At 60.0% G+C, this 24,365-nt stretch overlaps 1 protein-coding gene across 1 annotated transcript in view; it reads right to left on the bottom strand.

The window, feature by feature from the left end:
• The window catches only part of Nectin1 (nectin cell adhesion molecule 1), a 53,689-nt gene extending 32,648 nt beyond the window's left edge, over positions 1-21,041 (bottom strand). The window contains exon 1 of the mRNA XM_048343999.1: positions 20,510-21,041. Coding sequence (XP_048199956.1) covers positions 20,510-20,588 — 79 coding nt within the window. The 5' untranslated portion in view covers positions 20,589-21,041. The remainder of the gene's footprint in view (positions 1-20,509) is intronic.
• Positions 21,042-24,365: the final 3,324 nt, after the last annotated feature.

Genomic DNA, 24,365 nt, shown 5'->3' on the forward strand with positions numbered 1-24,365 from the left:
TCCGTCTCCTTTGCAAGCTCCCGGGATTCCAGAACATTCCACTGTCCTCAGGGGAACTCTGGGACGCTCCCATGCCTGCCTGCTGATGCCAGCCATGCCGGCTCCTCCCTCACCCGCGTCCTTCTCACCCCGCAGGTTGGCCACACCTGGCTGAGGTGCCCAGCCCTGAGTCCCGGGGACCCGAGGCCTCCATCCCACCGGCCCGCCCCACTCCTGCACTGGGGCACCTCCACCGCACAGGTGTGGCTGGCTACGCACCCGGGCCTGGCTGGAGTCACGGGATGGCCGGGAGGGCCCCATTCCAGCATCCCCGGGTGCTCCCTCATCACCCATAAACGTCGAGGGAAAGTGGCAGGAGCCCAGGGCAGGGCCTTGTGAAAGACTCGCAGTGGATCCACCGGGCACCGGCGCCAGCCTGCGGGTGTCACATTCTGGCTCGTGACGTCCTTATCGCCATGTGTCAAAGCAGGTGCCGCAAGACAGCCAGGGATGCGGGAGGCTCAACAGCAAACCACTCGGGAATTGCCAAAGTCAAAGTGAGCCGCGCGGCCAGGATGTGAGTCAGGCTCTGCTGGACTCCCAGCGCTGGGAAGAGGGGGCTGAGCCCTGCGCCCGCAAGGTTGAGGACGGGGATTGGGAGCACGTGTCCCAGGGGAGTGGGGAAACTGACCCTGCAGTCACTGAAGGATGGGGGAGCTGGGCTGTGATCTCATCGCTGCGCTCTGACCTTGTAGTCTGACTCCTTGGGCAGAGCCTCGCTTCCCCCAGAAGTACCTGTTCTGGGCTCTGCAGGTCACTGCTGTGACAGATTCATTTTCTTATGGTGTCATTTATCATCCACTGTCAGTTCGTGACAGACCTGGCCGGGGAGGCAAGGGACCCAGATTATCATCCTGGTGCTGCCAAGAGCCAGTGGGCTGTGTGGCTCACTCTTTCCAGGCCTGTTTCCTCATCTGAGCCACAGGAGGCTGCCCCCCTCACCTCCCTAGGCTTGGCCAGTCTGTGAGTCTATTCTGCACCTGCCCCCAGCAAGGCCTCCTGCTCTGAGGCCTGGGAGAGGGCTCCCTGGGATCCCAGGCAGGCCCCTGGGGGCTGTTGGCTGGGAATTCTGTAACCCACAGGGCGGCGATTGCCAGGTGTGGCCGGTGTAACTTCTGCAGTAGCCGAGTGTCACCCCGAATGACACTGCAGGCCAGGCCCCGTTCTGGGATGTGGTGAATGGAGGAGAAGATCAGCTCCGGGAAACAAACCAAGAGGAAGCTGAGCTCCGTTGGTCCCTGGGATGATTCCCGGGCTGAGACCTCGCACTCACACCCAGGAAGTGAGGCCGCTGTTAGTAAGGGAGACTCCCCGCGGTGAGTCAGGCCCCGGAGTGGCTTTGCAGGGCTCCGGTCCTGCCCTGTCAGCCATTCTAGCTGTGGCCAGCCGCACTAAAGCCCTTCGCCATGGCCAAGCCCAGCGACCCTGTGAGGAAAGCAGGGTGCCTAGGGCTCTCCAGCATTTCACATCATTCTGCCTCTCAGAGTAACACCAGGCCCTGACTGCCCTGAGCGGGACCTGTCAGACACGGCCTCCGTAGTTCTAAATGAAGTAGCTGCTTCACGGACGAGGAGACTCAGGCTGGCAGGCAAAGGAGTGGAGACTCAGTCAATGGGGTTTTCTAGGACTCAGCGACCAAGCCAGATGGACAAGACCCCTAGACGAGGATTTGACGATGTCCCTTTGAATGGTACCTGTGCTCTGAATCCCCCTTTGGACGGTACCTGGGGCAGGTGCTAGGGGGAGAGGCCAGGGATGCGGCCTCCTAGCTCAAACCTGGCCTCTCACGACCTCTTTTCCTCTCTCCTGCTCTGGGGGCATCTGGAGAGGAGATAGATCTTGGGGAGATGTTAATGAATTCTGACAAATTAATAAAGAAAGCTTAATTTAGTCTCCGTATCTAATTTCCTTCCCTGTGTTTTATTTTCCTGCCCAACAAGCTGCTGCTGGGAACACGGAGGGGAAAAGTAGTGGGGTGTGTGGGGGGGGGAGGGGTGTCAGTCTGAGATAGCCCCAATCCACCTGCCTCTCCTGACTGGCTCCTGGCCCCAGCCCCCCACCCCCACCCCCGAACAGCCACCCCCACCCAGCCAACCCAAGACATTAAGCTGTCAAACTGCTCCCAATTATCTCCCTCTATGCCCGCAGGCTCCAGGGGCGACAGTTGTAGCAAGCTGGCGTTGACTCATTCTGTCACCGGCCTGCCCTGCTTTGGGAGAATGTGATTTCATAAAGTCCAATGGCAGGGCTGGGGCACAGAGGGTCTTAGGAAGAGGGTGGTACCAGTCTGGGGGTGGCTCTTAGTCTGCTCTTCTCCTGGGACAGTGTCTTCGACCCGTGTCACATAACCTCACATCTCAACACTCCAAGGGTTACCCTGGACCCCCTTTTCCTCCATTCACCGCTCCAGCACTCTGAGCAGCAGTGGCATTAACCTTCTCCGCCAGGGCTTCCACCTCCCTCGGCTGCCTGTTTTAATAGCGTATGGTCACGACGGTGGGGAAGCCCTTCCTGCTGTTTAATCTCAATCCTTTCTGCTGCAGAGGACATGCGTTTACCCAAGCGTTTTGACACAGAGCCCGGGTGTGGGCCGGGCACCACCAGATGCCACCCAGCCAGTCAAAGGCCAGAACAGAGCGAGTCTTCCCCTTTGCTTTTGCTTGGGCAGCCCTGGCCCTGCGCCTGTCCCCATCCCTCCATCCTTCTTAAGAGGCACTTGCTGGAGATCCCCATTCTCCCTTGTTGTGGAACACAAAGCCCTCCGGCTTCAGGCTTCTGGGTTCAAATCCTGGCTCTCCCACTGGCTAACCAGGGGACAGTGACTTCATCCTCTCAGTATCTGTTCTCTCATTTACAAAATCAGAGGGAAGCCAGGCATCTTTGGCTCACACCTGTGGTCACAGCAATGGGGGAAGCTGAGCTCTGAGGATTGTGGTTGAAAGCCAGTCTCAGCAGGAAAGACGGCGAGACTGTTATCATCATCAGCCACCAAAAAGCCAGAAGTGGAGCTGTGGCTCAAGTGGTAGAGTGCCAGTGTGGATTGAGCCAAAAAGGCTAAGGACACTGTCCAATTCCGAGTTCCAGCTCCATTATCAACACCAAAATAAAATGAAATCTTAAAAAGCAGGGGGAGCCAGGCATGGTGATGTATGTGTACAGTTCCAACTCTTGGGAGGCTGAAGCAGACTGGATTATCTAGTGAGCTCAAGGCTGTCCTGGGCTACATAGTGAGACACTGTCTTTCACATACACTCACACATGTATGCATGCATGCACATGTATATACAACACAGATGCAAGGAGGGAGATCAGTCATTCTCTCATTGGTTGTATTATGGGGTAATGGCACCGAGCTCTATAAGAACGGAAGAGCCTTGGTACCTGGCAATGGGCAGGGCCTGCACATGGGGATGAGAGACAAATAACTGACTGATGCATGGCATGACCAGGAGGCCAAGGTGGCCTCGGCGCTTGCCCAGCCCCAGTGGGAAGGGGCGGAGGACCTGACCACACACACAACCACGTCCCATATGTGGGAGGCTCGGTAGTCAGGAAGAGTCTACACGCAGACACCAAAGGGATGGTGAAACGCATCTGAGGAAGAGGCAGGGTGGCATCTCCAGAGCTTGGCTCTGAGAAGTTACAGCCCTACACTTACTTGTACCAGGGCTGACTCGGAGGCATTGGACTTGGTGGTGGTGGTGGTAATGGCCGCCATACTCACTAGATCTGCGCTGCACATGCAAGGACCCAAAGAGACTTCCTAAGAGTTACAAGCTCAATCTTCTTGCAGTACAGATGGGGAAATTGAGGCCAGTGAAGGTCTAGGGGTGGGCTGACCCTCATGCCAGGGATCAGCGGCTAGTCAGCCTAGACAGTCCAGGGCTTGGGGGAAGTAGGAGTGGCCAGGAGTGAGGAGAAGCCCTGCATTCAACAATGGCCTGGAGGGAGGCAGGATATGCAAAGGCATAAAGCTGCCAGTTCCCCTTTTCTTAAAGATTGCAAGTGGGAGAAACAAAGCCCTCGGCAGCCCCCTCCCCCAGGGCCTGGAGCCAGGCCCCCACAAGCCTCCCAGTCACTTTCCCTCCTGCTTTGTTTTCCAGATGCAGAGATCAAATAACTTCTCACTTTCTCTCTCCTGACTACAGAACCCCAGCACCAGCAGAGCAGGCCCCCAGACTTGGAGACCATCCATTGTCTTTGTAGGGGCAGAGGTCTGTGTGTCACTTTCCGGGGGATCTGGATCCCCTTGTGGGAAAGGCTGACTTGAGCCTAGGGCTTACCTCTTCCTCCTCCCTCCAGCTGCAGCAGGACAGCCCTCCCTAGGCTCTCAGAACTCCTGGGAGCCAGGAGGGAGGAGGCCCAAGCAAGCCCACGCGGTAGCTCCTCTGTACACCTGCCTCCAGGGTAGGACGTGTGTTTCCCACCGTGCCCAAAGCTCACGAGAGGGCTTGAAAGTCACAACATGAACTGTTGTCCATGGCGTAAAAGATGGGACACAGGTCTTGGAAGTCCTTCCATTCACAGATCCCACCCCCTGCTTTTTCCACGGAGTAAACCTGAGTCCACAGCACGCCTGCGGACAAATGTGGCTCAGCCCTTCTGGGCATCTGCACCTCCATCTCACTTCACCCACACAAGAACCTCTGAAGTTGTCCCTCAAATAGTCAGTAGTCATAGAGGAAGAATAGGGTCAGAGGGCTGGCCAAAGAATCCCCATATCCACCCCTGCACTTCAGTTCTTCCCCATGGGGCTGGGTGGGGAAGGAAGGAACAGGGTTAGGATCCATCATTTAGGTGCACAGGAAAAGTCCATCCAGCCTCCCGTGACCATGATGGATTGGGGGGGGGGGGGTTGGGGGTTCCCTGAGCTGCTGGGCTCCTGCTCATCCAACTAGTCCCTGCTCACCCTCATGGCTCTACTTCGGGATATTTTAGGCACCGGCTCTCACCTGCTCTGACGCTGCTCACAGAAGTGACAACTGGTCTGTGGTATTTTCTATTTCATTGGAAGCTCAATCTAACAAGGGCCTCAGACATGAAAACAAATAATTACTGCATGCTAAGTGCTGGGTTTTGTTTGTTTGTTCTTCTGAAAGTATGAACCAAAAGCGATGGGAATTGGGGAGGAGGGGTGGTTTTCTCTGTGGGCCAGGGAGGTATTACAGCAGAGGTGAGATTTTCTTAGCTGAGTCTTGCAGGATGCAGGCGTCCTTGGTGGGGGGGGGGGGGCTGAGAAGGAGACAGAGGAGGAGAAGGTGTCTTTGATAGTATGGGTGGAGCTGGAGCACAGTATCTGGGGGCAGAGAGGAGAATGGAAAGGTGAACAGAGGGAAGGCAGGAGCCTGTCCTAGGTAGACAAGGGTCTTGTGGGTAACAGCGATGACATCAGGCGCCTGCTTCCACTTAATCAGTATGCCCAGAATAGGTAGATCTACAGACACAGAACGTGGACTGGGGTCACCGGGGTGGCGGCGGCTCCGAAGGTGATGCCAGCCACCTGGTGTGGTGTTGGCACAGCACAGAACTCCCTGAACATTACTACAAGCCTCTGACTTAAAGCTTCAGAGGGGTGAATTTCATGGCACATGCATCGAATCTCAGTTCAAAAAGGAAGCGGGCGAGAAGGGTGCGTAGTAGGCGCCACCGGATCTCTGCAAAGCGGCACAGGAGGGGTGCTCGGATCAGCCAGCCATGAAGCCTGCATCTACCTCCCCCCTCCCCCTCCCTGCCCAGCACGGATTCCTGCAGGGGGTGGGCACTGGAGAGGACTTGGGACCCCACTGATGGGACAACCAGAACCAAAGTGACAGACAGGTCATCTGGCAAGCCACACCATTTCCTTTTGAAGACAGGCAGGTCCCCTGATAATCTAGCAGGCAAGGAGAAGCTCTGTCACAGATGAGGAAATTAGGGCAGCAAAATAACACCACCACGCAAAGAGAGCAGGAAAACCTCCCCTCTCATCCCAGTGTGCAGGCTGCCTGATCTCGCGGAGTCCAGGGTCACTGGGCTTCAAGCTGCCAGTGTCCTGGGTCCTTTGCTGGTGCCTTGGAAGGGGAGGGGCTTGGGGGAAACTTGAACTGCTAAAGGTGGCCATTCCTGCGGGGTCTTGGTGGCTGAATGGGGCTGTGAGGGACCTCTCCCTTTCCCCGGAAGGCCCCAGAAGGTCGTGCTCCTAAGCCCCTGTCTCTGTGGGCCCTGGGGGTCCTGGAGGAGGCCACGTTGATATACTGACTTGCAACTTTCCAAGAAGGGGTGGGGTGGGAGACAGAGAGATGCCAGAGTAGGAAGCAATCAGTGGAGGTAGGAACAAGCCAGGTAGGGAAGTGCAGGAACACTGCAGGCTTCCTCCAGCCCCAGGCCACCCCCCCCAGCCCCCGTCCCTTCCAGGGGCGGGGCGAGAAGCCTCAGCTGGAGCCCCAGCCTACAGAGTGGAAAGTACTTATGAATGGAAGTGGAGAGAGGAAGGGAGGGGGAGCCACGTGTGTGGGAAGTCAAGAAGGAGCCTGGGAAAGAGCAGGGCAGGTGGCAGAGGGGGCTGAGATGGGTGGCAGGGGGAAGGGGGGAGGGGGGAGACGGGACTCCTCTAGGCAGGGAGCAGGTTTATTCACCCAGGATGTGGGGTGAGGGCAGGGCACAGAGGAGAGGTGGAGGTGGATGGTCTGAAGAGGAAGACCTAGCAGTTTTTTTTTTTCCCAGCATCCCTCAGGCTACTTCTCTCACCACAAACCTCAGTCTCAAGCCACTTGGTTGCCATGGAAACAGGACGGAATAGAACAGATGGCCTCCACTAGCCAAATTCCAATTAAACAGGGCAGAGATGGATAGGGAAAGGAGGGGGTGATCTGACTAGGCCATGGAGGGTCCCCCCCCAACATCCGGCCCCTCAACCCAGCCTGCAACACCCTTGGCTACCCCAGAATGGAAGATCACCCAGGAAGGGGGCTCACTGCCGCGCACATTCCTACACTTGCTACTTCAATTCTCAAAGATGGGGGGTGTGGAGGTTGAGGAAATGTTGGCTTGGGGGGGGTGTGCAGCATTGGGGGGGTATCTATGTTTAGATGTGCAGAGCCTGGAAATAGAGACACACACATGCCCCGTCACACGTGTGTGTAAGAGCCCTGCTGTTTGTACACACACATCTACATGCACAGAAGCACAGACCAGTGCAGAAAGGTTAAGCAAAGTCATTACGCAGAAACGCACTTGTAACACAGTACAAAGAAAATGCTTGGGAAACTAAAATGAGCAATTTGTCCTCATTTATTTAATTAACATGTAGTAAGACTCCATCAAGTGTCTGCAAGTAGGACTTACAAACACACCTCTGCACTGAATATAGTCCCTGGCCTCAAGAACACAGGATAAATAAAGTCATAACACGAACATAGCTCTGGTGGGATGATGTACAAAGATCCGTAACAGAGGGAAGAGGAAGAAATGATGGATTTGGGGAACGGGATGAAGAGAACGAAGGGCATGTCTCAGAGGAGGGAAGAACTCACGGGGCCTTGAAGGATGAGTAGGGGTTTGCCAGACAGTACAGTGACACCAGGCCCAGCAGGAAGAAGGGCGTAGAGGGCAGAAAGGTCACCTCTTGCAGGAGGGCTCAGTTCATCTGAGTGGAGTCTGGATTGCAGAGCAATTCCGGAGCGAAGAGCTCGAGACGAATTCTGGCATGGCTGCATAATCTCTGATGCAAACACTCCCCATATAGCAACATGCCATCACTTACCTCCGCAGTGAAGCCACAGAGCCACACACAACTTCACACGCACGACCACAGAGCATCCTCAAACTCAGCAAACGCTCGGCAAATGGAGCAAAGATGATTTTGTTTGCTGTGAACTAAATGAGGTGGGCAAGGAGGTGTGAGGGAAAACAGAGCCACTCCATCCTGGCTTCCGGGAGAGACAGGGCGCCAAGAACCAAAAAGAAAGAGGGGCCTGGGTGAGGGAAACCTCGATTCCTGGGGCTGAGAAGCTGGCCGATGATGCCTGTCCCCCTCATCGACATCGACGAGGTGCCCGCTGTGTCTACGCACGGAGCTGGGGCCGGCAGAGGTTGTCAGGTCACCGCCAAGGTGCTCAGTCCAGTGCTGGCTGCGGGCCGGGGCAGATGGGAGAGCACCTGCTCCCCTTGCTTCAGTCCCAGCCGCTTCCGCTTCCTTCCCTGCTCTCCTGACCACAAAAGCAGCTCTAGATAACTATTCTGGAGACCGCAGGATGCGATGGCTCCTAGGGTCCCAAGCCGGACGTGAGACAGGGAAGAGCCCAGGATATACGCCTCCCCCCCACACCCACCAACACCTGCTCTCAGCTGCTCCAGACACACAGGGGAGTGAAGCCTAGAACCCCATCTCCAGACATTTCTCACTTGGGACCCACCACGCCATGTACAGGTCCAAACACTACCAAGTGGCTCACCGATAACGCCCGAGGGGCTAGGAAGCACGACCCCCAGGTGACTCCTGGACACAGTGCGACCCACAGAAAAGATTCTCAGCCAAGCCAATGGGGGCAGGGGCTGCATGCAGCCCACAGGGCACCTGGAGCCCCGCTCTGGGTGGCCTGGTGGGGGGGGGCTGTCTTTCTAGCAGGAACTACCAGGGGCATCCAAACAGCCCATGGGGAGGGCAGGGAGAGCAGGTCACTAATCTCTCTGGAGATTAAACTCAGAGCTGGCAGTGGAGGCCAGAAACCATTGAGGGGGTGGAGTGGGGGAGGGGCAGAGGGCGGCTCTGGCCTGGGAGGTGTCAGCCTAAAGCAGAGGGGTGCTTCCTCCCTCACCCCCCCCTCCTGTCCTGAACTAGTCTAGAAAGACTTCCTGGTCTGGGGGCAGGGGACTGAAATTGGGTGACCAAACCAGCTGATGATTTATTAACTAAAATTACTAATGATTAACTAGCCAGACTCCAGGACTTTGGGGCCTGATTTTGGTTTTCTGCATCCCCAGGGCTGTGCCAGGCCTTCCTCCAGCCACCTCAGGACCTGCTCTTATCGCCCGTGCCCCGGCACTGGCTGCTATTAAACAATCCCTACTCCTGGGGCTGAGCTGGTGGGGGGGGGGGGCTGGGAGGGGCCATGCCTCTTCATTTTTTGTCTCTCCTGGCATCTCACCTCGCTGCTAAGCCTGGGCCTGGGCCAAGCAAAGGGGAGGGAGGTACTGTTAGGTGGGGTCCTGGGGACAGCCCTCAATTCCCTGAGGCAGGGGTCAGATCCTGGGGAGGTGGTAAGGCAAGCTCCAATGGGACACCCTGGCTTTGAGGAAAAGAGAAGCTGGGTCAGGGCGGATCCCGAGCCACCTCCTCACCTGCTGCTCAGGAGGCTTCTGGATTCCCCGGGATAAAGAAAAGCTCTGACTTCCAGGGGGTGGGAAGACCCCCTTGGCCACAGGAAGCCAGGAAGCTGGTGGCGATGAGGCCCCCCCAGGGAGGACCCCTTCCAGAGGGGCATCAGAGCCCACCTGGGGGTCTTCCTGGAACTGCCTTCAGGGTGTGAGCCCCGTGTTTTTGACAGTGCAGCATTTGCCTCCATATCCTAATGCCAAAGAATGGGGTGCCCCACCCACACATATTGGGGCCGGTCCCGCCAGGCATGGCACCCAGCTGCCTTACCAGCCGGCGACACAAGAGGCTGTTGGGAGATCACCACATTTACAGCACTCCTGTGACACCCCTCCTCCCGTGGAGTCACCGAATCCATTCCAAAGTGGTCTGCAATTAGTCCCTGTGAGGGGACAGACAGCTAGGGCCCAGCCCAGGCCAGGCCAGGCCACCTCCAGGGTGACTGATGCAGACAGAGGCGTCCACCCCACAGCTTGGCCATCTCCTGCCCTTCCCTGCCCCCACTCCACCGTACCCCGACCCTCTGCAACATGCTGGCTCCTGTCCCCTCTCTCCCCCATCACCAACTTAATTCCTTAGCTCCCACTGGCAATAAGCAGATCTTCCACTACAATTTACTGTTAATCCAAATGAAAACAGAGGTGGGGAGGGGTGAGGGGTGAAGGTGGAAGGTACGGGCCGGCCGTAGACTCTGCCTCCTCTTAGACACTGGACAGCTGTGGCTGGCATGGCAGTGGGGGGGGGGGGGACCCAGGCCCAAACCCTCAGCTGCTCAGGTCTCTTCTGGAGCACAGGGTTCAAGTTTGGGGACCACTCTAGGGAACTGGACAAGTTTGAACTGTTCCAAGGAGAGCAACCAGATGGCAAGGCAGGCGAGTGACCCTGGGTGACAGAGCTTCCGGGAGAGGAGAACCTGTGGCCCAGGTGGTGACCCGGCGCTGGAGGACGCGGCAAGAGGAGTCGTGCTCCATGTCATTCTAAGGGGCAGAAAGGGCACGGGTGGGCAGAGCTCAGGGACGGGGGTCTGTGGGCTCAGTGCAAGAGGGTGTTGGGGGCTGTCAGTGCGGAGGGTTTCCAGGGGAGGCGAGCTCACTGTGACCAACATTCAGGATGGAGCTGGGGCACTGGCCATGTGGCAGAGATGTGGCCAAGAGGCCTCAGGGCACGAATGGGGCATTTCACGCTTTGATTTCCTTCCCCAAGCCGACCCAGCACTCGGCCTTCCCTGTACAGCCCGGAGGTACCTTCAGCTATGGGCCCTGCAGGGAACCGGGGGGCTTATCCTGGAGGGTGCAAAACAACACAGTGCCTGCCTAACCCGGCTGCCGCTCAGGTCCACACAGAGGGAGGACAGGAGGGTGACTGCTTTTGCCAGCATGGCCACCGGGCCACCTAGCTTTGTCTGTAGTGCCCAGGCAGCCTCCGTGCTGAGGGCACACCTGCCCGAAGGAGCTGGTCCTTCGGGCGTCACCCGCTGTGCATGAGGTCAGAGGTCAGATGCCACCCAGGGCTGGCTGGGACATTACGCTGGCTGCTCTGGTCTCCTCAGTGCCCACCTCCGAGCCTGGCACACGGTGCTCACAGAATGCAGCCTCCCACACTGACCACCGCGCCCAGGGGGGCCCAGGCTGCTGGGAGACTTCTCCTTTCTTTCCTAAGCTTGGCCCTGGGCGAGCTGGGGCTAAGGGGGGCCTCTCCACTGCCCACCAGGCAGTTATCTGCGGTATAAGCCCCTGGCCCTGGGGCCTTCCACCACTTCCAGGGAAGGGAGTTGAAGCTCAGAGAAGACGAGACACCAATGCACAGGCCAACATGGGTCACTCACAAAACGCCGAGACCATTTGGCCCCCAAAGAGCCAGCGGCTTCGGCGAATTGCAAGAAGAAAAATAGTCAGATCCGTTGTTGGCGATCCTATATTCAAAGCAATTATCAAACTGACCTCCACCCGGTTAACTGGCAGCTGGGGGCAGCGCAGGCAGGGACTTGGAAATCAGCATCTTTGGTCATTTCCCCCGCTTCAACTCAGTCAGTACCCAGGCTCTGCTCCGTACCAGGAGCTGGGTGACACCTTCAGCCCTGTAAGATGGCGACCACTCACACAGGAGCACAGGTGCACGCACACACAGCATGTGACCCCATGTGCGCACACATCACACACGGCCGTAAACCTCCCCCTTCCACACAGAGGACATAAACACACTTGTAAAGAAACACATAAACCACACAGATTATCTCTGTCGTGCCAGCAGTGCACACAGGGTGGCAGGGGTGGGGGATGGGATGAGGGGGGTTGCAGAGGATAATCAGGAACATTTCCTGCCTGAGAAGGGTACCTGCCATCGGGGGCGGGGGGGGGGGGCGGCATGGAGACCCTTCCCAGCTATCCTTGCTGCAGCAGCCCTGGGCGAGGGGTGAGGTGGGCTCTATGGACTGTGGCTGCCTCCCTTTCAGTACTCAACCAGACTCATTATCTGCCTCAGGGGAGGGGGAGGGGCCGGCAAGGGTGCTGTCGCCTAAGTTCCCCCGGAGGCCCATCCATCAAGTCAGCAGAGATAATCAGAGTGCTCAGCTGGCCTGGGACCCTGCTGACGCTCTGGGTACCATAAACACGGGGAATAAATCTGGGGAGGGGCTGGGTAGGAAGGGTCTGGGTAGCGAGGCTGAACACCCTGCCCGGGAAGGGAGAGGGGGCCCCATCCATCATTCTGAGAGACGCAGCAATCTAGGCCAACGAGATGGAGATCGTTCCAGGGTGGGGGAGGTGGGCAACAGTAATAAAATCACCCTGTGCGGCAGGCACGGCGGCTCTGCTCCTATCTTATTTATTTACACTCGGGGAGATGCATGTGCCTGTCTTTGCTCCAACGGAGACCCGGGGGCTGCTGCAGAACGTGTGTGGCAGGCACTCCACAGCCCCCAACGCGACCCGGGGAGGGCGACTTGGCCTCAGAGCAGTGCCACCTCTGAAGGCCCTGGGCCGGAGCGTCCTTTGTGTTGGCTGAGCCATCCCTGGGTTTGCGGAAACTCTGGCAGGCCCCAAGCCCACACTCCTCCTAGGGCTTCCAAATACTTAGTGGGTGCAGGGCAGACCCCAGCCCCAGGAACCTAGGGCATGGCTTGGCTGGCGTCTGGGCCGTGGGGCTGCGAGGTAATTCAAGCTAACGGAGCATGGATAATCAGGAACAGCAGAAGGTCCACGAGGAATTTCTCCTTGGCATTGAAACTGATCAGATGACTCTTCTGCAGCCCGTTACCTTCCTAATTAAGGAGGGAGTCTATGAGGCTTGAGCCCCCAGGGTGACGGGCTGGGTCAGGGGTGCCAGGAGGAGCTTTGGCTTCGGGTGTCTGATGTCAATGCTTAGTCTTTAGCCACCGTACTTGGAAAGGGCTCTGTTTTTCCTGTTCCTGAGGTCTCTGCTGGGACATTTCTTCACCCCGCCATGGGGCTGTGAGGGCCTGGGCCAGGGTGTCAACCCCAGCTCCTGTCCCTAGCCTGCCTGGGGCACAGGAAGCAGCCAGGCCTTTCATCCCGAGAGATCAAAGCTACCCATGCCGGTGAACACCCTGAATGTTCCCCTCACCTCACTCCCAGGGAGGAGCCCCTTCTCTTGCTATCTTTTGGGAGAAGGCAAGAGAGACAAAAACCTTCCAGAAGCTTGAGATGGGCTACCGCAGAGGATCAGCTTGCTAAACACTGGGTACACCCAGGATCTGGGGCCAGCCTGGGAACCTGCTATGGGCTGGGGGCAGTGCCAGGCATGTTCCCTGGCAACGGCCACTGTGCCCGCCTCTGGGGTCTCGGGGAGGTGGGGGGAGGCCCTACAGTGCCCCAGCCAAGACACATGGACTCAGGGGCGAGGGAGCAATCACATCCCGACATTCCACCCCGGCACAGCCACACGAGGCAACTGGACTTCTAACACTTCCAAGAAAGCCGGAGAGACTCGAATGGCAATGCCACCAAGACCCTGGGAAGACGTAGCCTTCCCAACTGCCCAGGTACTCCCAGGGTGTCCCCGGTGCACAGCTGCTCCAGGGCCTCACAGATGCAGGCGTGAAGTAACAAGGGGCCACGGGAAGCACGGTTCTGCATGCAGGGTCTGCCAGTGGTCCAGGTTGGCAAGCGGCCTCTTCCGGCACCCACCTGCCTCTGAAGAGGGAGGCTTAGCATGCGTTCAGCCTGACTTTCCAGACCTGAGTCCTGGCTCTGCCACTTATGATGGAATCAAAGGCCCCACCCCAGTAATTCTGGACAAGACACTCCATTTTAGGGAGGACACTGGGCCAGGAAGCCCTTGCCAAGGCTACCTCTGCTGGTACGTTCTGCTCTTTAGTGGGTAAGATGCTTTGGAGGCCCCACGTCCCCACCCCCACCTCTTTGATGGGAAGACAGGCCAAGATTCAAGCCAAGGCCACCACTAGGCCTCCAGATCCATCTTTGCTGCAGCTGCACGCGGGGTAGGTGCCGTCCCTGTCCCCAAAAGCCCTCTTCCATGGAATAGTGGTGTTGGGAGTTTCGTAGCTAGCATCTCAGAGAAGGCAGTCTTGGAACAGCCCCCAAAGGAGCTGTGTCCCCTGTGCTGGAGGCTAGGGGAGGAACTGACATTTGGGTGGGTGGAGGGACCCCATGTTTCCAGCTGGAGAGAAGCATGTGTTCCAGGACTTTGGAGGAAAAGGCTCCATTTGAGCCCATAGGGCTGAACTCAGTCTCTGGAATGGGCCCCGGGCCAAGGGCCAGTTGTGCTGCTGGAGCCACTCCTGCAGCCTGTCCCAAAGGAGCCACAAGCCAGTGAAACTAATGTCCTCTAATGAGATTCGGGCCAAAGTGGTCGGGAGGGTTTTATTGTCTGTGGCATGGTAATGAGACTCCTCATAAACTGGAAACGACACTGGGACCTACACAGACAAAGGGGGTGCTGCAGTCTGGGAGAGGGACCTGATGCTATTGGCCAAACTCCATCCCTCTGTCCCCCGCCCCCTCCCCCCCCTTGATCCAGTCTGTGACACTTTCTGAGCACCTCCTCTGTATCCCAAGCCAGGCCCACACCCTGTCCTGTGCCAGCCTGTGTCCTGGGGCTCCATGCACATACCTTGGGGCCCTGCCCAGGTCTCAGCCTACATCCCCAGGAAGGGATATGCCAGGGCCTGCACAACACCTGGCCCCTGCACCTCAGTCATCCTGTCCTGGCACTCTCTGTGCCAACCTGAGATCTGTGGACAGCTCCAGGTGACATACTCCCTCAGCTCAGCCCCCACTGCCCGAGGATGCCCGGCTTCACTGGGCAGGGAGACGGGAGCTAACAGTCACCCCATAGGTGCACTCTTGGCTCGTCTGGCTCAACCTCTGGCTGGTCCTAGCTCATCACTTCCTCTTCTTGATCTACTGGATCTGCAGTCAAGAATGTATCACAGTGGCATGAGATGGGCAGCCAGTTACCAAACCTAAATCACATTTCCCTCATCTGTGAAATAGAAACAATAGCAAGCCATTCCAAGGGAAGAGCAGTGAGATGAGGAGTTGCAAGTCTGGCGGTAAAGTCCCATAGACATTGTGACTTGTTACAATGTTGCAGAAAGTTTCAAGCTATAACCGCAGACAAGAAAGACTGGGCCAGCCCTGGTTCTCTATCTACCTAAAGGGCACCATGTTACCTGGGTGGCAGGCTCCTGGACAAAGGCCCTGTGGCCCACCCTCCCCTTGAAAGTGGAAGTTTGAAGGAAGGCTGGGAGGAGACCCAGGCCCTCCTTGCCAGCCTCAGGCTGTTGCCAGTGAATACTCCAGATGGGGAATGGTGCCCCAGCTGGGTTGCAGCCAGGGAGTGAGGCGGGCGCGAGGGGAGCCCTGGGCCGAGCGCGCGCTGCAGAACAAAGGCCGCCCAGCACCTGCTGCCTGTGTTGTACTTGACCACTGCAGGGCAGGCCTGGCAGGTGCTGTGGTGAGCCGGGCCACCTGAGTCCCTAGACTGGCCCCTGCTGGTCCCCGGTGGCTGTGCCACCCTTTCCAAGTGGACGCAGGGACTCACTCCCCGGACAGTGCCAGGGTGGAGACGAGAGAAGCGAGGCTGGCAGTGAGCAGGCAGCTGAGTGGATCTTTCTCAAGAGAACATAAAGGTGTCGTTGGCTAATGAGCAGACTTGGGAAGGGTGGGCCAGTTCTGAGGAAAGGAATGGGGCTGGAAGCTGCCTTTCTTTACGAAGCATTTAAAAGATGCCTGGCAATGTGCTAAGCACGTCTCATTCATTCTTCTCAACCCCATTCAAAGCTTCTTTGGAAGTCTGCATTAACGGAAGCCCTCTGTACAGATTGGAAAACCGAGGTCCTTAAAAGCACTCCTCTAGCCATCAGTGCAACTGGGATCCCAACAAGGTCCGGCAGGCCTCACTCTGCGGTGATCCCGGGCTGCCAGGCTGCACAGAGAATACTGGGCTAGCTGCTTTACTTCCCTCCCTAGGAGACCACGAATGGCACCGCGCCCATTCCCCCCCCCCCCCCCAGGAATATACACTTGTTTCTTCCACCCATCCCCACTGCCCTGAAGATCTTACAATCCACCATCAGAAAGCCTTTCTACACTGCAAGGTTCAGAGAGAATTCCTGATGTCTTTTCTTCCTATCTCTTCCTTTACCCGCTCCAAACAATAAAGGGAATGCAGAACCAAAAGGGTTAACTGGAATAAGGGTGTTATCTCCCCTCAGGGCATTCCCTCTGCAAGGTGATCCCAGCTCAGATCTTAGGTTACCTCCTGCCCAGCCAGAGCATCTGCTGCAGGCTCTGCAGACCTGGCCTCTATGGAGGGGTGAGGGCAGCCTGAGGGGACCAGTTCCCAGCTGGCTTTGGGCGCAGAGTGCTGGGCACCTGGGTCTTCTGTCACCCTCCTCCTGGCTCCTTATTTCGACTTCCTTTGCTAGCAAGTGGGCTGCCACCTTCTGTCCAAGCCCAGGATGCTTTCAGACAAGTGCATGTTGTCAAACCCGGGCACCCTGATGGCTCTGCAGGGCTTCCCAGGGAAGGCCACTGCTGCCAGCTGCAGCAAGCCCAGAGTACACTTCCTGTGACTTCTTTTCCCAAGGAGCCATGCAGGAAGCAAAGATGCCAAAGTAGGAGCTGCAAACCAGTTCTCCCTCAGCCCTTCCCAGGCATTTAGGGATCCTGACAGTCAGTGAGGCAGGCCCGGCCTCAGCTCCCAAGTTCCAGCATTGCTGTGTGGGCCTGAAGAAGGATGACAAAAGAAGACAGTCTCTCCAGGTGTTGTCAAGGACTCAGGAACCTCCCTGTAAGACTGCAGAGGCCCAGCTGAAAACCAAGAGCAGAGGAGAAAACGGAAGCAGCAGCCAGGCTTACTGCCCCCCACCCCCACTCCCCAGAACCTAGACCTGGCAGCTTGTCTTGGAAGGAGCAAGCCAAGGGCAAATCCTGGGTCTCCTCTCAAAGTCACCCTCCCTGGCACTCTGACATAGGCCAGGCATTATCAAGGCTCAAAACCAGCAGCAGTCAGTCATGTGTGAACAGTCACTCGATGTTATATATTGGCCCCAGACGGTCGTGGCCCACAGAGGAACAGGCACGCCTCCTAATCCTACCCTACAGATCATCACTTGCAGCAGCGTGCTGTAGATCACCCGCAAAAACACACAAAGCCCCGCTCCCGAGTGTGCATTTGCTCACAGCAGATCAGAGGTGAGGCTGTCAGGTATGGGAGAGGCGAGTGCCTGGACCGGCAAACATCCATTCTAACCTGGCACGCCGGCTGACGTTCAAAGGTAAAAACAGAAAACATCCCACCAGGTGAACACGCAGACACCTTTCCCTGTGCCCTGTTCTCAGGCAGGAGGCATTGAGCTTACCAGGTTAACCAGGAAAGATACAATCAGAAACACTGAAGACACATTCACACCTCCCTTGGGTATTTTCTATTTGTGCTGAACAATGCACATTAGTCAGCTTCTAAACAATGGCGGCACCATAGATTACAGTGAGTGGAGCCCACCCTCTGTCCCTCCAGCCTGGCCCGCTGGTTCATCTGTCAGTGCAGGAGTCTAGCCAGCGCCACCCTGCTGGCAGCACATATCAGGCCTTGCCCAGGTCAGGCAGCCCAGGGAGCAGGCAAGGTGGGCTCATGGCACAAGCCGAGTGCTGGAGGAACGGGTAACACTCCTGGTCTTGGGGACTGCCTGTCTCCCATGCTCCGGACGTTCTAGGCCAGGCAGTCAGGGCTGCTGGGTGCAGGCCCTGTCGTGTGTCTGCTTCCCTCCCCTTCAGACTTCACTGGGAGGCCGACACTCTCCACAGTGCTGCAGGCGAGGAGACAGCCCGTGTGTACTCAGTGTACTCAGATTCCAGGCCCCAGCCCAGGCTCAACGCACTGCCCCGCAATCCCTAGCACACCACGGTGTCCTTGTGAGAGATGAAAAGAACCCACCAGCCAGCAGACCTCCATGAGCTGAGCACGGGCTGTGGAGAAGGCTAGGCTGAGGCTCTGGGCTGGCAGGTCTTTGCATGGCATACATGACACCTAGGGTGTGTGTGTGTGTGTGTGTGTGTGTGTGTGTGTGTGTGTGTGTGTGTTTGTTCCCTTACCAGACAAGGTGTGGGGAAGCCAATTAGGGAGGGTGTGGTGTGGGTGGGACACCTGCTCCTTGGGAAGGTTCTCGTCTCCTCCTCCATGGGCTGCTTGGCTCTCTTTGGGCAGTACTGATCCTCAAGAAAATGCCCGGGAAGGAGCCACATCTGTAATCTCAGGAAACAAAGAGAGTCTCCCGGCCTTCCCTCCCTGACTGTATGATGTCTGTGGCATCGGAATATACTTCTGTGCTCACTTCAGTAGCCAGATCAGAGTGTTCTAAAGTCAGGGGTCATGATACACATGGTGGGGGAGTCTCCTCCTTCCCCCAACCCCTGGACTCCCCCTGCCTCAGCTCAAGAGAACCCAGAAAAGAGCAGTAGACTGGCAATTCCCCCGAGAGAAGCAAGAACCAGCAGGAGATGGGAGTGAGGTGGAGAGTGGAGCTGGGCTGGCAACTTCCAGACCGCTCCGGCCTTCTTCATGGGATTGAATGCAGCCATTTCTACTTGTTCCCTTCCTAGAGGACCACAGTGAAAGCATGCAGAGGCACACAGACACCAGCTGGGTCCCGGAGCTCCAGGAAGCCCAGCCTCTGTGGCTGCTGCTCACCAGTGGCGATCAACGGGAGAGCACTCACTAAGAACTGCCTCAGCTCTAGCTCTGTTCTGGGCATCCCACTGCTCCTTTGGATGTGGGGGGAAGGGAGCAACCCACCTGGAGTCAGGTGAGCCTCACCTCCCTGCCCCCACCTGAGTGGGTGGAGCTTAGCAGGCCTCCAGCCCCTACAGACAGAATCCATCCCCTTTCCATAGAAAGCTGGAGGAAGAGAGTGACAAATGGAGAGAATGAGGCGAGCTTCTATCCCCAAGCTCTCCAATCCTTCACCCATCCCAGGATTAGGTTAACCCCTAGTGTGCTAGAAACCGCCGGGGCTCCAGGCAGGCTCTCCTTTCTCTGGATTCCGGATGTGGACATACACCCTTAAAGGGCGCTCAGAAGCCCCAAACTCCAGGCAAGTCCTGGAATCTGAGCTTAATCTCCGGCTGTCTGATGTGAGACCAAGCCCGTGCCCCTGTGGGGTGGGCAGTGAGACCTGGACGCCTTAGAACTTCTCCCTTGGGACACCCAGGAAGGCAGCAGCACCCCAGGCAGCGGGGGTGGGGGGCACCACACACCTGCTTTCCTGGCATCTACCCTTGTGGGAGATTTTCGAGGCGCCTGGCAGGCAGGTAGAAGGGGCACTGGAGCGAAGGAGGCCAGGCTCCTGCTTTCCAAGGTGGCACCTGGGGCCACACTGGACAGCCAGGCTGGCCCCTGGCTGACAAACTTCCTGACCGGTTTTGGGCATCAGAGCCCGATGGGGATCTACCTAATATTCTTGTCCCAGAAGCAACTGGTCTCTGAATTCCACCCCTCCCCCCACTCTGACACCCCAAGCCGAGGGCCATGTGCTCCATCCAAGGTCCCCTCTTCTTTTCCTAAAATCCCTCTCTGCTGGGGCCGGAGATCATCTCAGGTTTCTTCCTCGCAGGCCCTTCCTCCCCCATGGGCCCACATCGGGTGTCCCGCTGGGAGCCCAGCTGCTTCCCCAGGGACACAAAGGGTTAAATCCAGGCGAGGGGACTCGGTCGGATTTGCCTCCTAAACGCATTTTCCAGTTCATTCCCCAGTACAATATGCCTGGGCCGGTCCCAGCCTCCACCCCCACCCCACCCGTCAGAAGGGGCCACCGTGGGCCACCCCGGGGTCGGGCCGGGCTTAACCCCTCGACTGCCGGCAGCCGGTACCTCGAGGAAACGACACGCGGGGCACCCTCGGGAAAGTGGGTCACGCAGCCACCTGGCTGGCTCGAAGCCTGCAGCGCCTCCTCCGGGGAGAGCCCCCGCGTAGGAAGCGGAGTTCCAAGGCGGAGGAGCCGCCCAGGGCCGGGAGGGAGGCTGCGCCCCCCGAGGCTGCCTCGGTTTCCCCCTCCGGAAAGAAACCGCAGATGAGCGAGGAGCGGCGGTGCCGCAGGAGCGAGCTCTGCGAGCCGTCGCGGGGCGAGGCGGCCGGGGTGGGGTGGGGGGGGGGACCGTCAGGCACGGGGTCGACGGGAGGAACGCAGCCCCCCCCTCCCCTGCAGCCCTTCCCCACCGCAAGCCAGAGCCCCGCGGCCCCGAGACGGACGCCCTCCCCCTGGGGCGGCTGTCTCACACCCCGAGACGGCGATCACGGTGATTATTTGTGCATTTATGTAACATTCAGTGTTTCCAAACTGCTTCTCGGGCTGAGAACTGGTTATTAAATAAATAGAGCTCGATTGCATATTACTACGATCGTGCGGAGCGGAGCGGGGAAAGTGCCCGCGAGCGCCCGGGGACGCGCGGCGACGGCTCCCCCCCCCTCCGTGCGGGGCGGGCGGCTCGGGTCTCAGCCTCGCCCGCGCCACCTCCGACCCCCACCTCCCCCCTCCCCGCAACCCAAGCCGCGACCCAACTTTTCGGGCTCCCTCCGCTCCCCGCGCCCCGCGCCCCAGCCCAGCCCAGGCGGGGAGACCCAGGCGAGCCGGCTTACCTGGGAGGAAGAAGGCGGCCAAGCCCAGGGCGAGTCCCCACCAGCGTCCAGCGGCGCCCGCGAGCCCCATCCGAGCCATCGGGGTCCGGGGGTCCGGCGAGAGGGGCGGCGGGGAGGGCGCTCCCCGCGCTCCGGAGACCGGCCGGGGGGACGAGGACGGAGCGCCGGCGGCCGGCGGGCGCTGGGAGGACCCGGGTCCGCCGTGGCCGGCGGCCGGGGTGCGGTGCGGAGCGGTGCGGTGGGTGGGGCGGGTGCGGCCGGCGCGGCGGCGGCGGCGGTCGGGTTCCGGGCCGCCTCGGGCTCGGATCCTCGGAGATGCCCGCCGCAAGTTGCTCGAGTCGAGCCCCTCGGCTCCTCCCGGCGCCGGTCCCCGCCCTCTCCTTCCACGCAGAGCGGGGCTGGGGACAGGGACCCACCCCCCCCCGGGCTGCCCCGCGGCGCGGGCTCCGGGCTCCGGGCCCCGGCGCGGTCACACCCGCCCGCTCCGCCCCAACTCGCCGGCGTCCATGGCCGGCCGCGCTCCGAGGGTGGCGGGCGGGACGAGCCCGGGCGGCGCGGAGGGGCTCGGGGCCCAGGCGGCGCCGCGCGGCTCGGCGGCCGGTCGCCCGCGCTGCCCGGACCGCGCGGCCCGGCACGAGGAGAGCAAGGCGGGCGCGCCGCGCGCCGCCGCCGCCGCCGCTCGGCCCGGGGCCGGCGATCCGCGCCGCTGTGGAGCTGCCGGGGGCCGAGGCGAGCCGCACTCGCCGCCGCGCTCGCCGCACTCGCCGCCCGCCGCGCTCTGCCGTCTCTTTCTCTCACTCGCCGCGCTCCGGCCCCTCAGCCGCGCTCCGTGATGTCAGCTCGGGGGAGGGGTTAGCGTTAACCCCTCCAGGCGCCGGCGCGCCCGGCCCGGCCCGGCCCGGCCCCTGCGCCGCCCGGCCTCCGCCCGCGCGCCCGCGCCGCCCGCGCCGCCCGCGCCGCCCGGCCCCCGGCGGAGGCGCACGCGGGCGAGGCCGCGGGGTCCCGCGCGGGCGCCCCCGCTCCGGAGATGCCCCTCGGGGTCCCCTGTGGGCCGGGGAGCGGGCCGCGGGGCGGGCTGCCCGGCTCGGCGGCTGACAAAGGGAGGCAGTGACCCCTAGCGGCCGGCGGCGGGGAGCCGCGGCGCGGCGGGGTGGAGTTAAGATGGGGCGCGGGGCGGCCGCCGAGCCGGAGCCGGAGCCGGAGCCGGAGCCGGGGCCGGGGCCGGGCGGGGAGCGTCCGGGCCAGCCCGGTCCGCGCCGCGCGCGCTCCCGCAGCCCTCGCCCGCCGCCCCGGGCCCATTGCGCGGATGGGGCCGCGGAGGCCCGGGGCGGCGGGACCGAGGCGGGCCGGGGACTAGAACCCCGCCGCCGCAGCCCCTCGCCCCGCACCGGGCGCAGGCCGCTCGGCGCCCGGCCCACCGGAAGCTGCCGAGGAGCCGGTGGAGCGCGTTAGCGGGGCCGAGCGGGGCGTGCGGGTTACTGGCGGGGTTTCCGTGGCCGTCCCCGCCGCCTCCCGGGGCTCCTTCCCCCAAGCGCCCGGCCTTCTCCAAAGAGCGCGAAACCCAGCTGGGCGCCCTTCCCCGGCCGCGCGGTCCGGGCGGCTGGCGGGGTTCCCGCGAAAGCGGCCGCCCGGGCCGGGTCCCGCGGGCGCCGACTCCCTGCCCCCCCCCACCCCTCCCCGCTCGCCACCCCCCACATCCGGGTGGCGGCCGGCCCAGGCGACTGCGCCCCCCACCCCGCCCCCGGCCCTCGGCGGCCCGAAGCCCGCCCGCTCCCCTCCCCGGACCTCCGCCCGCACCCCTGCCCCGGGAAGGCAGTCCGACGTGGTCTCCCGCCAGACCCGGCCAGACAAGGCCGCCTCTGCCCTTTGTGCCCAGCCCTGAACGCGGCCGTGCAGCTCCCGAAAACATGATCAGCCCGAGAACGGGAAGGGCAGAGGGAGGGGGCCCGGGAGGGCAGAGTGCAGGAGTAGGGGGGCCCTCCGGGAGGGCAGAGGGGGGTCCTGGGAGGGCAGAAGGACAGGGGGAGGGGGCCTGGGAGGACAGAGTACAGGAATAGGGAGGCCTGGGAGGGCAGAGAGGGAGGGGGCCTGGGAGGGCAGAGAGGGAGGGGGCCTGGGAGGGCAGAGGGGCAGGGGCAGGGGGCCTGGGAGGGCAGATGGGCAGGGGGAGCGGCAGGGGGAGTGGGCCTGGGAGGGTAGAGGGGCTAGAGGAGGGGGCCTGGGAGGGCACAGGGGTGGGAGGCTGGGAGGGCACAGGGGCAGGAGTAAGGGGGCCTGGGAGGGCGGCACTTGCGGGTGGGCCTGGCATCTTGGGAAGTAGTCACATCCAGCCTCACGTGAACACTCACCCACTCACACGGTTTTCTATTTCACACTTGTAACCACCGCTGACTTTGTACCAAAACACGGTGCCCAATCTGTGGGTACACAGACAGCATCACCGCGCAGCCCTTGCCCTGTGGGAGCTCTCTCCGGTACAGGGAGACAAACATAGAAACAGGTGTGACGTGGAAGCATCCACTGGGCAGGGGGTGTGGGGTGGGCATGGGTTTGGTGGGTTGCAGGAAGGTACCCAGTTTAGCCTGGGCTGAGCTGGACGCAGGAAAGGCTTGTGGGAACAGAACATGGGCTGAGTGCGTCATCTATGAGACAAATGTGGGAGGGGTAGGCCCCCAGGAGACTGGATTGGGGATACGCACTTGCGGGTGAGCAATGGAGGAGGGGGTGGATGAGTGGCAGGGGGTGGGTTGGGGACTCACAAATGGTTCGTCCTGAGTGGAGGCTTGGAGCAAAAGGCAAGCCTGCAGCAAGTCCATGAATCATTCCAGGGAGCTGCTGGGGTAGAGGTGGGTAAGCCAGGGACTGCCTTGTCAAATGTAGTTTTGGCAACCATGAATCTCAGGTATTTTAAGGGCCAGGGCTGAATGGCCTCGGACTGTGCTTGGCACATGGTAGGAGCTGAATGGAGGGGTTGGAGGGAGCGATTGTAGCTGGGATCATGCCTACCACTTCTCTGTTTGTGTTCTCCCATTTTCTCCACCCCTGGGTGAGGAGGATCATAGATCGGCTACCGTGAAACAGTCTTTGTAGGGAAGGCATGGCTGGAGGGGGGCATGGCGGCCTGGGGGTGGGCTAGGTGGAGAAGATGAAGACCCGCATGTGAGATTGTGTGGACGTGCGCTTATTTTCTTTAACCCCGTGGGAATACAGCTGGCCATTGATGCTCCTTGAAGGATGGATCGGCTTTGGAGCAAGGGAAACAGGAGGGAGAATTCCAGGTGGAAGGGCCAACTTGTGCAAGGAAAGGTGTGTGGAGGTGGGCGAGGTTCTGCCTTCATGGGAAGAGCAGGTGGTCTGGTTTGTTTCGCATTTTGGAAATGTGTGGGAGAGAGAGACAGGTAGGTGCAGCCCGTTTGTGAACCATCTGGAAGGTTTCCTTCCATTGTGGGAAGAAAAACCGGACCAAGCGTCAAGAGGGCAATCTCTAATCCTTACTTTTTTTTTTTTTGGCCAGTCCTGGGCCTTGGACTCAGGGCCTGAGCTTCTCCCTGGCTTCTTCCCGCTCAAGGCTAGCACTCTGCCACTTGAGCCACAGCGCCGCTTCTGGCCCTTTTCTGTATATGTGGTGCTGGGGAATCGAACCTAGGGCCTCGTGTATCCGAGGCAGGCACTCTTGCCACTAGGCTATATCCCCAGCCCTCTAATCCTTACTTTTAAGATAGAAGCCCAGATGCAGTTTGGGTCTTCTTTCTTTCTTCTCCTTTTTTTGGGGGTGGGGGTGGGGGTAGGGGGCAGTCATGGGGCTTGAACTCTGGGCTTGGGCGCTGTCCCTGAGCTCTTCAGCTCCAGGCTAGTG

This window comes from Perognathus longimembris, chromosome 3, assembly GCF_023159225.1.
Source record: "Perognathus longimembris pacificus isolate PPM17 chromosome 3, ASM2315922v1, whole genome shotgun sequence".
In the NCBI taxonomy this organism is placed as follows: Eukaryota; Metazoa; Chordata; class Mammalia; order Rodentia; family Heteromyidae; genus Perognathus; species Perognathus longimembris.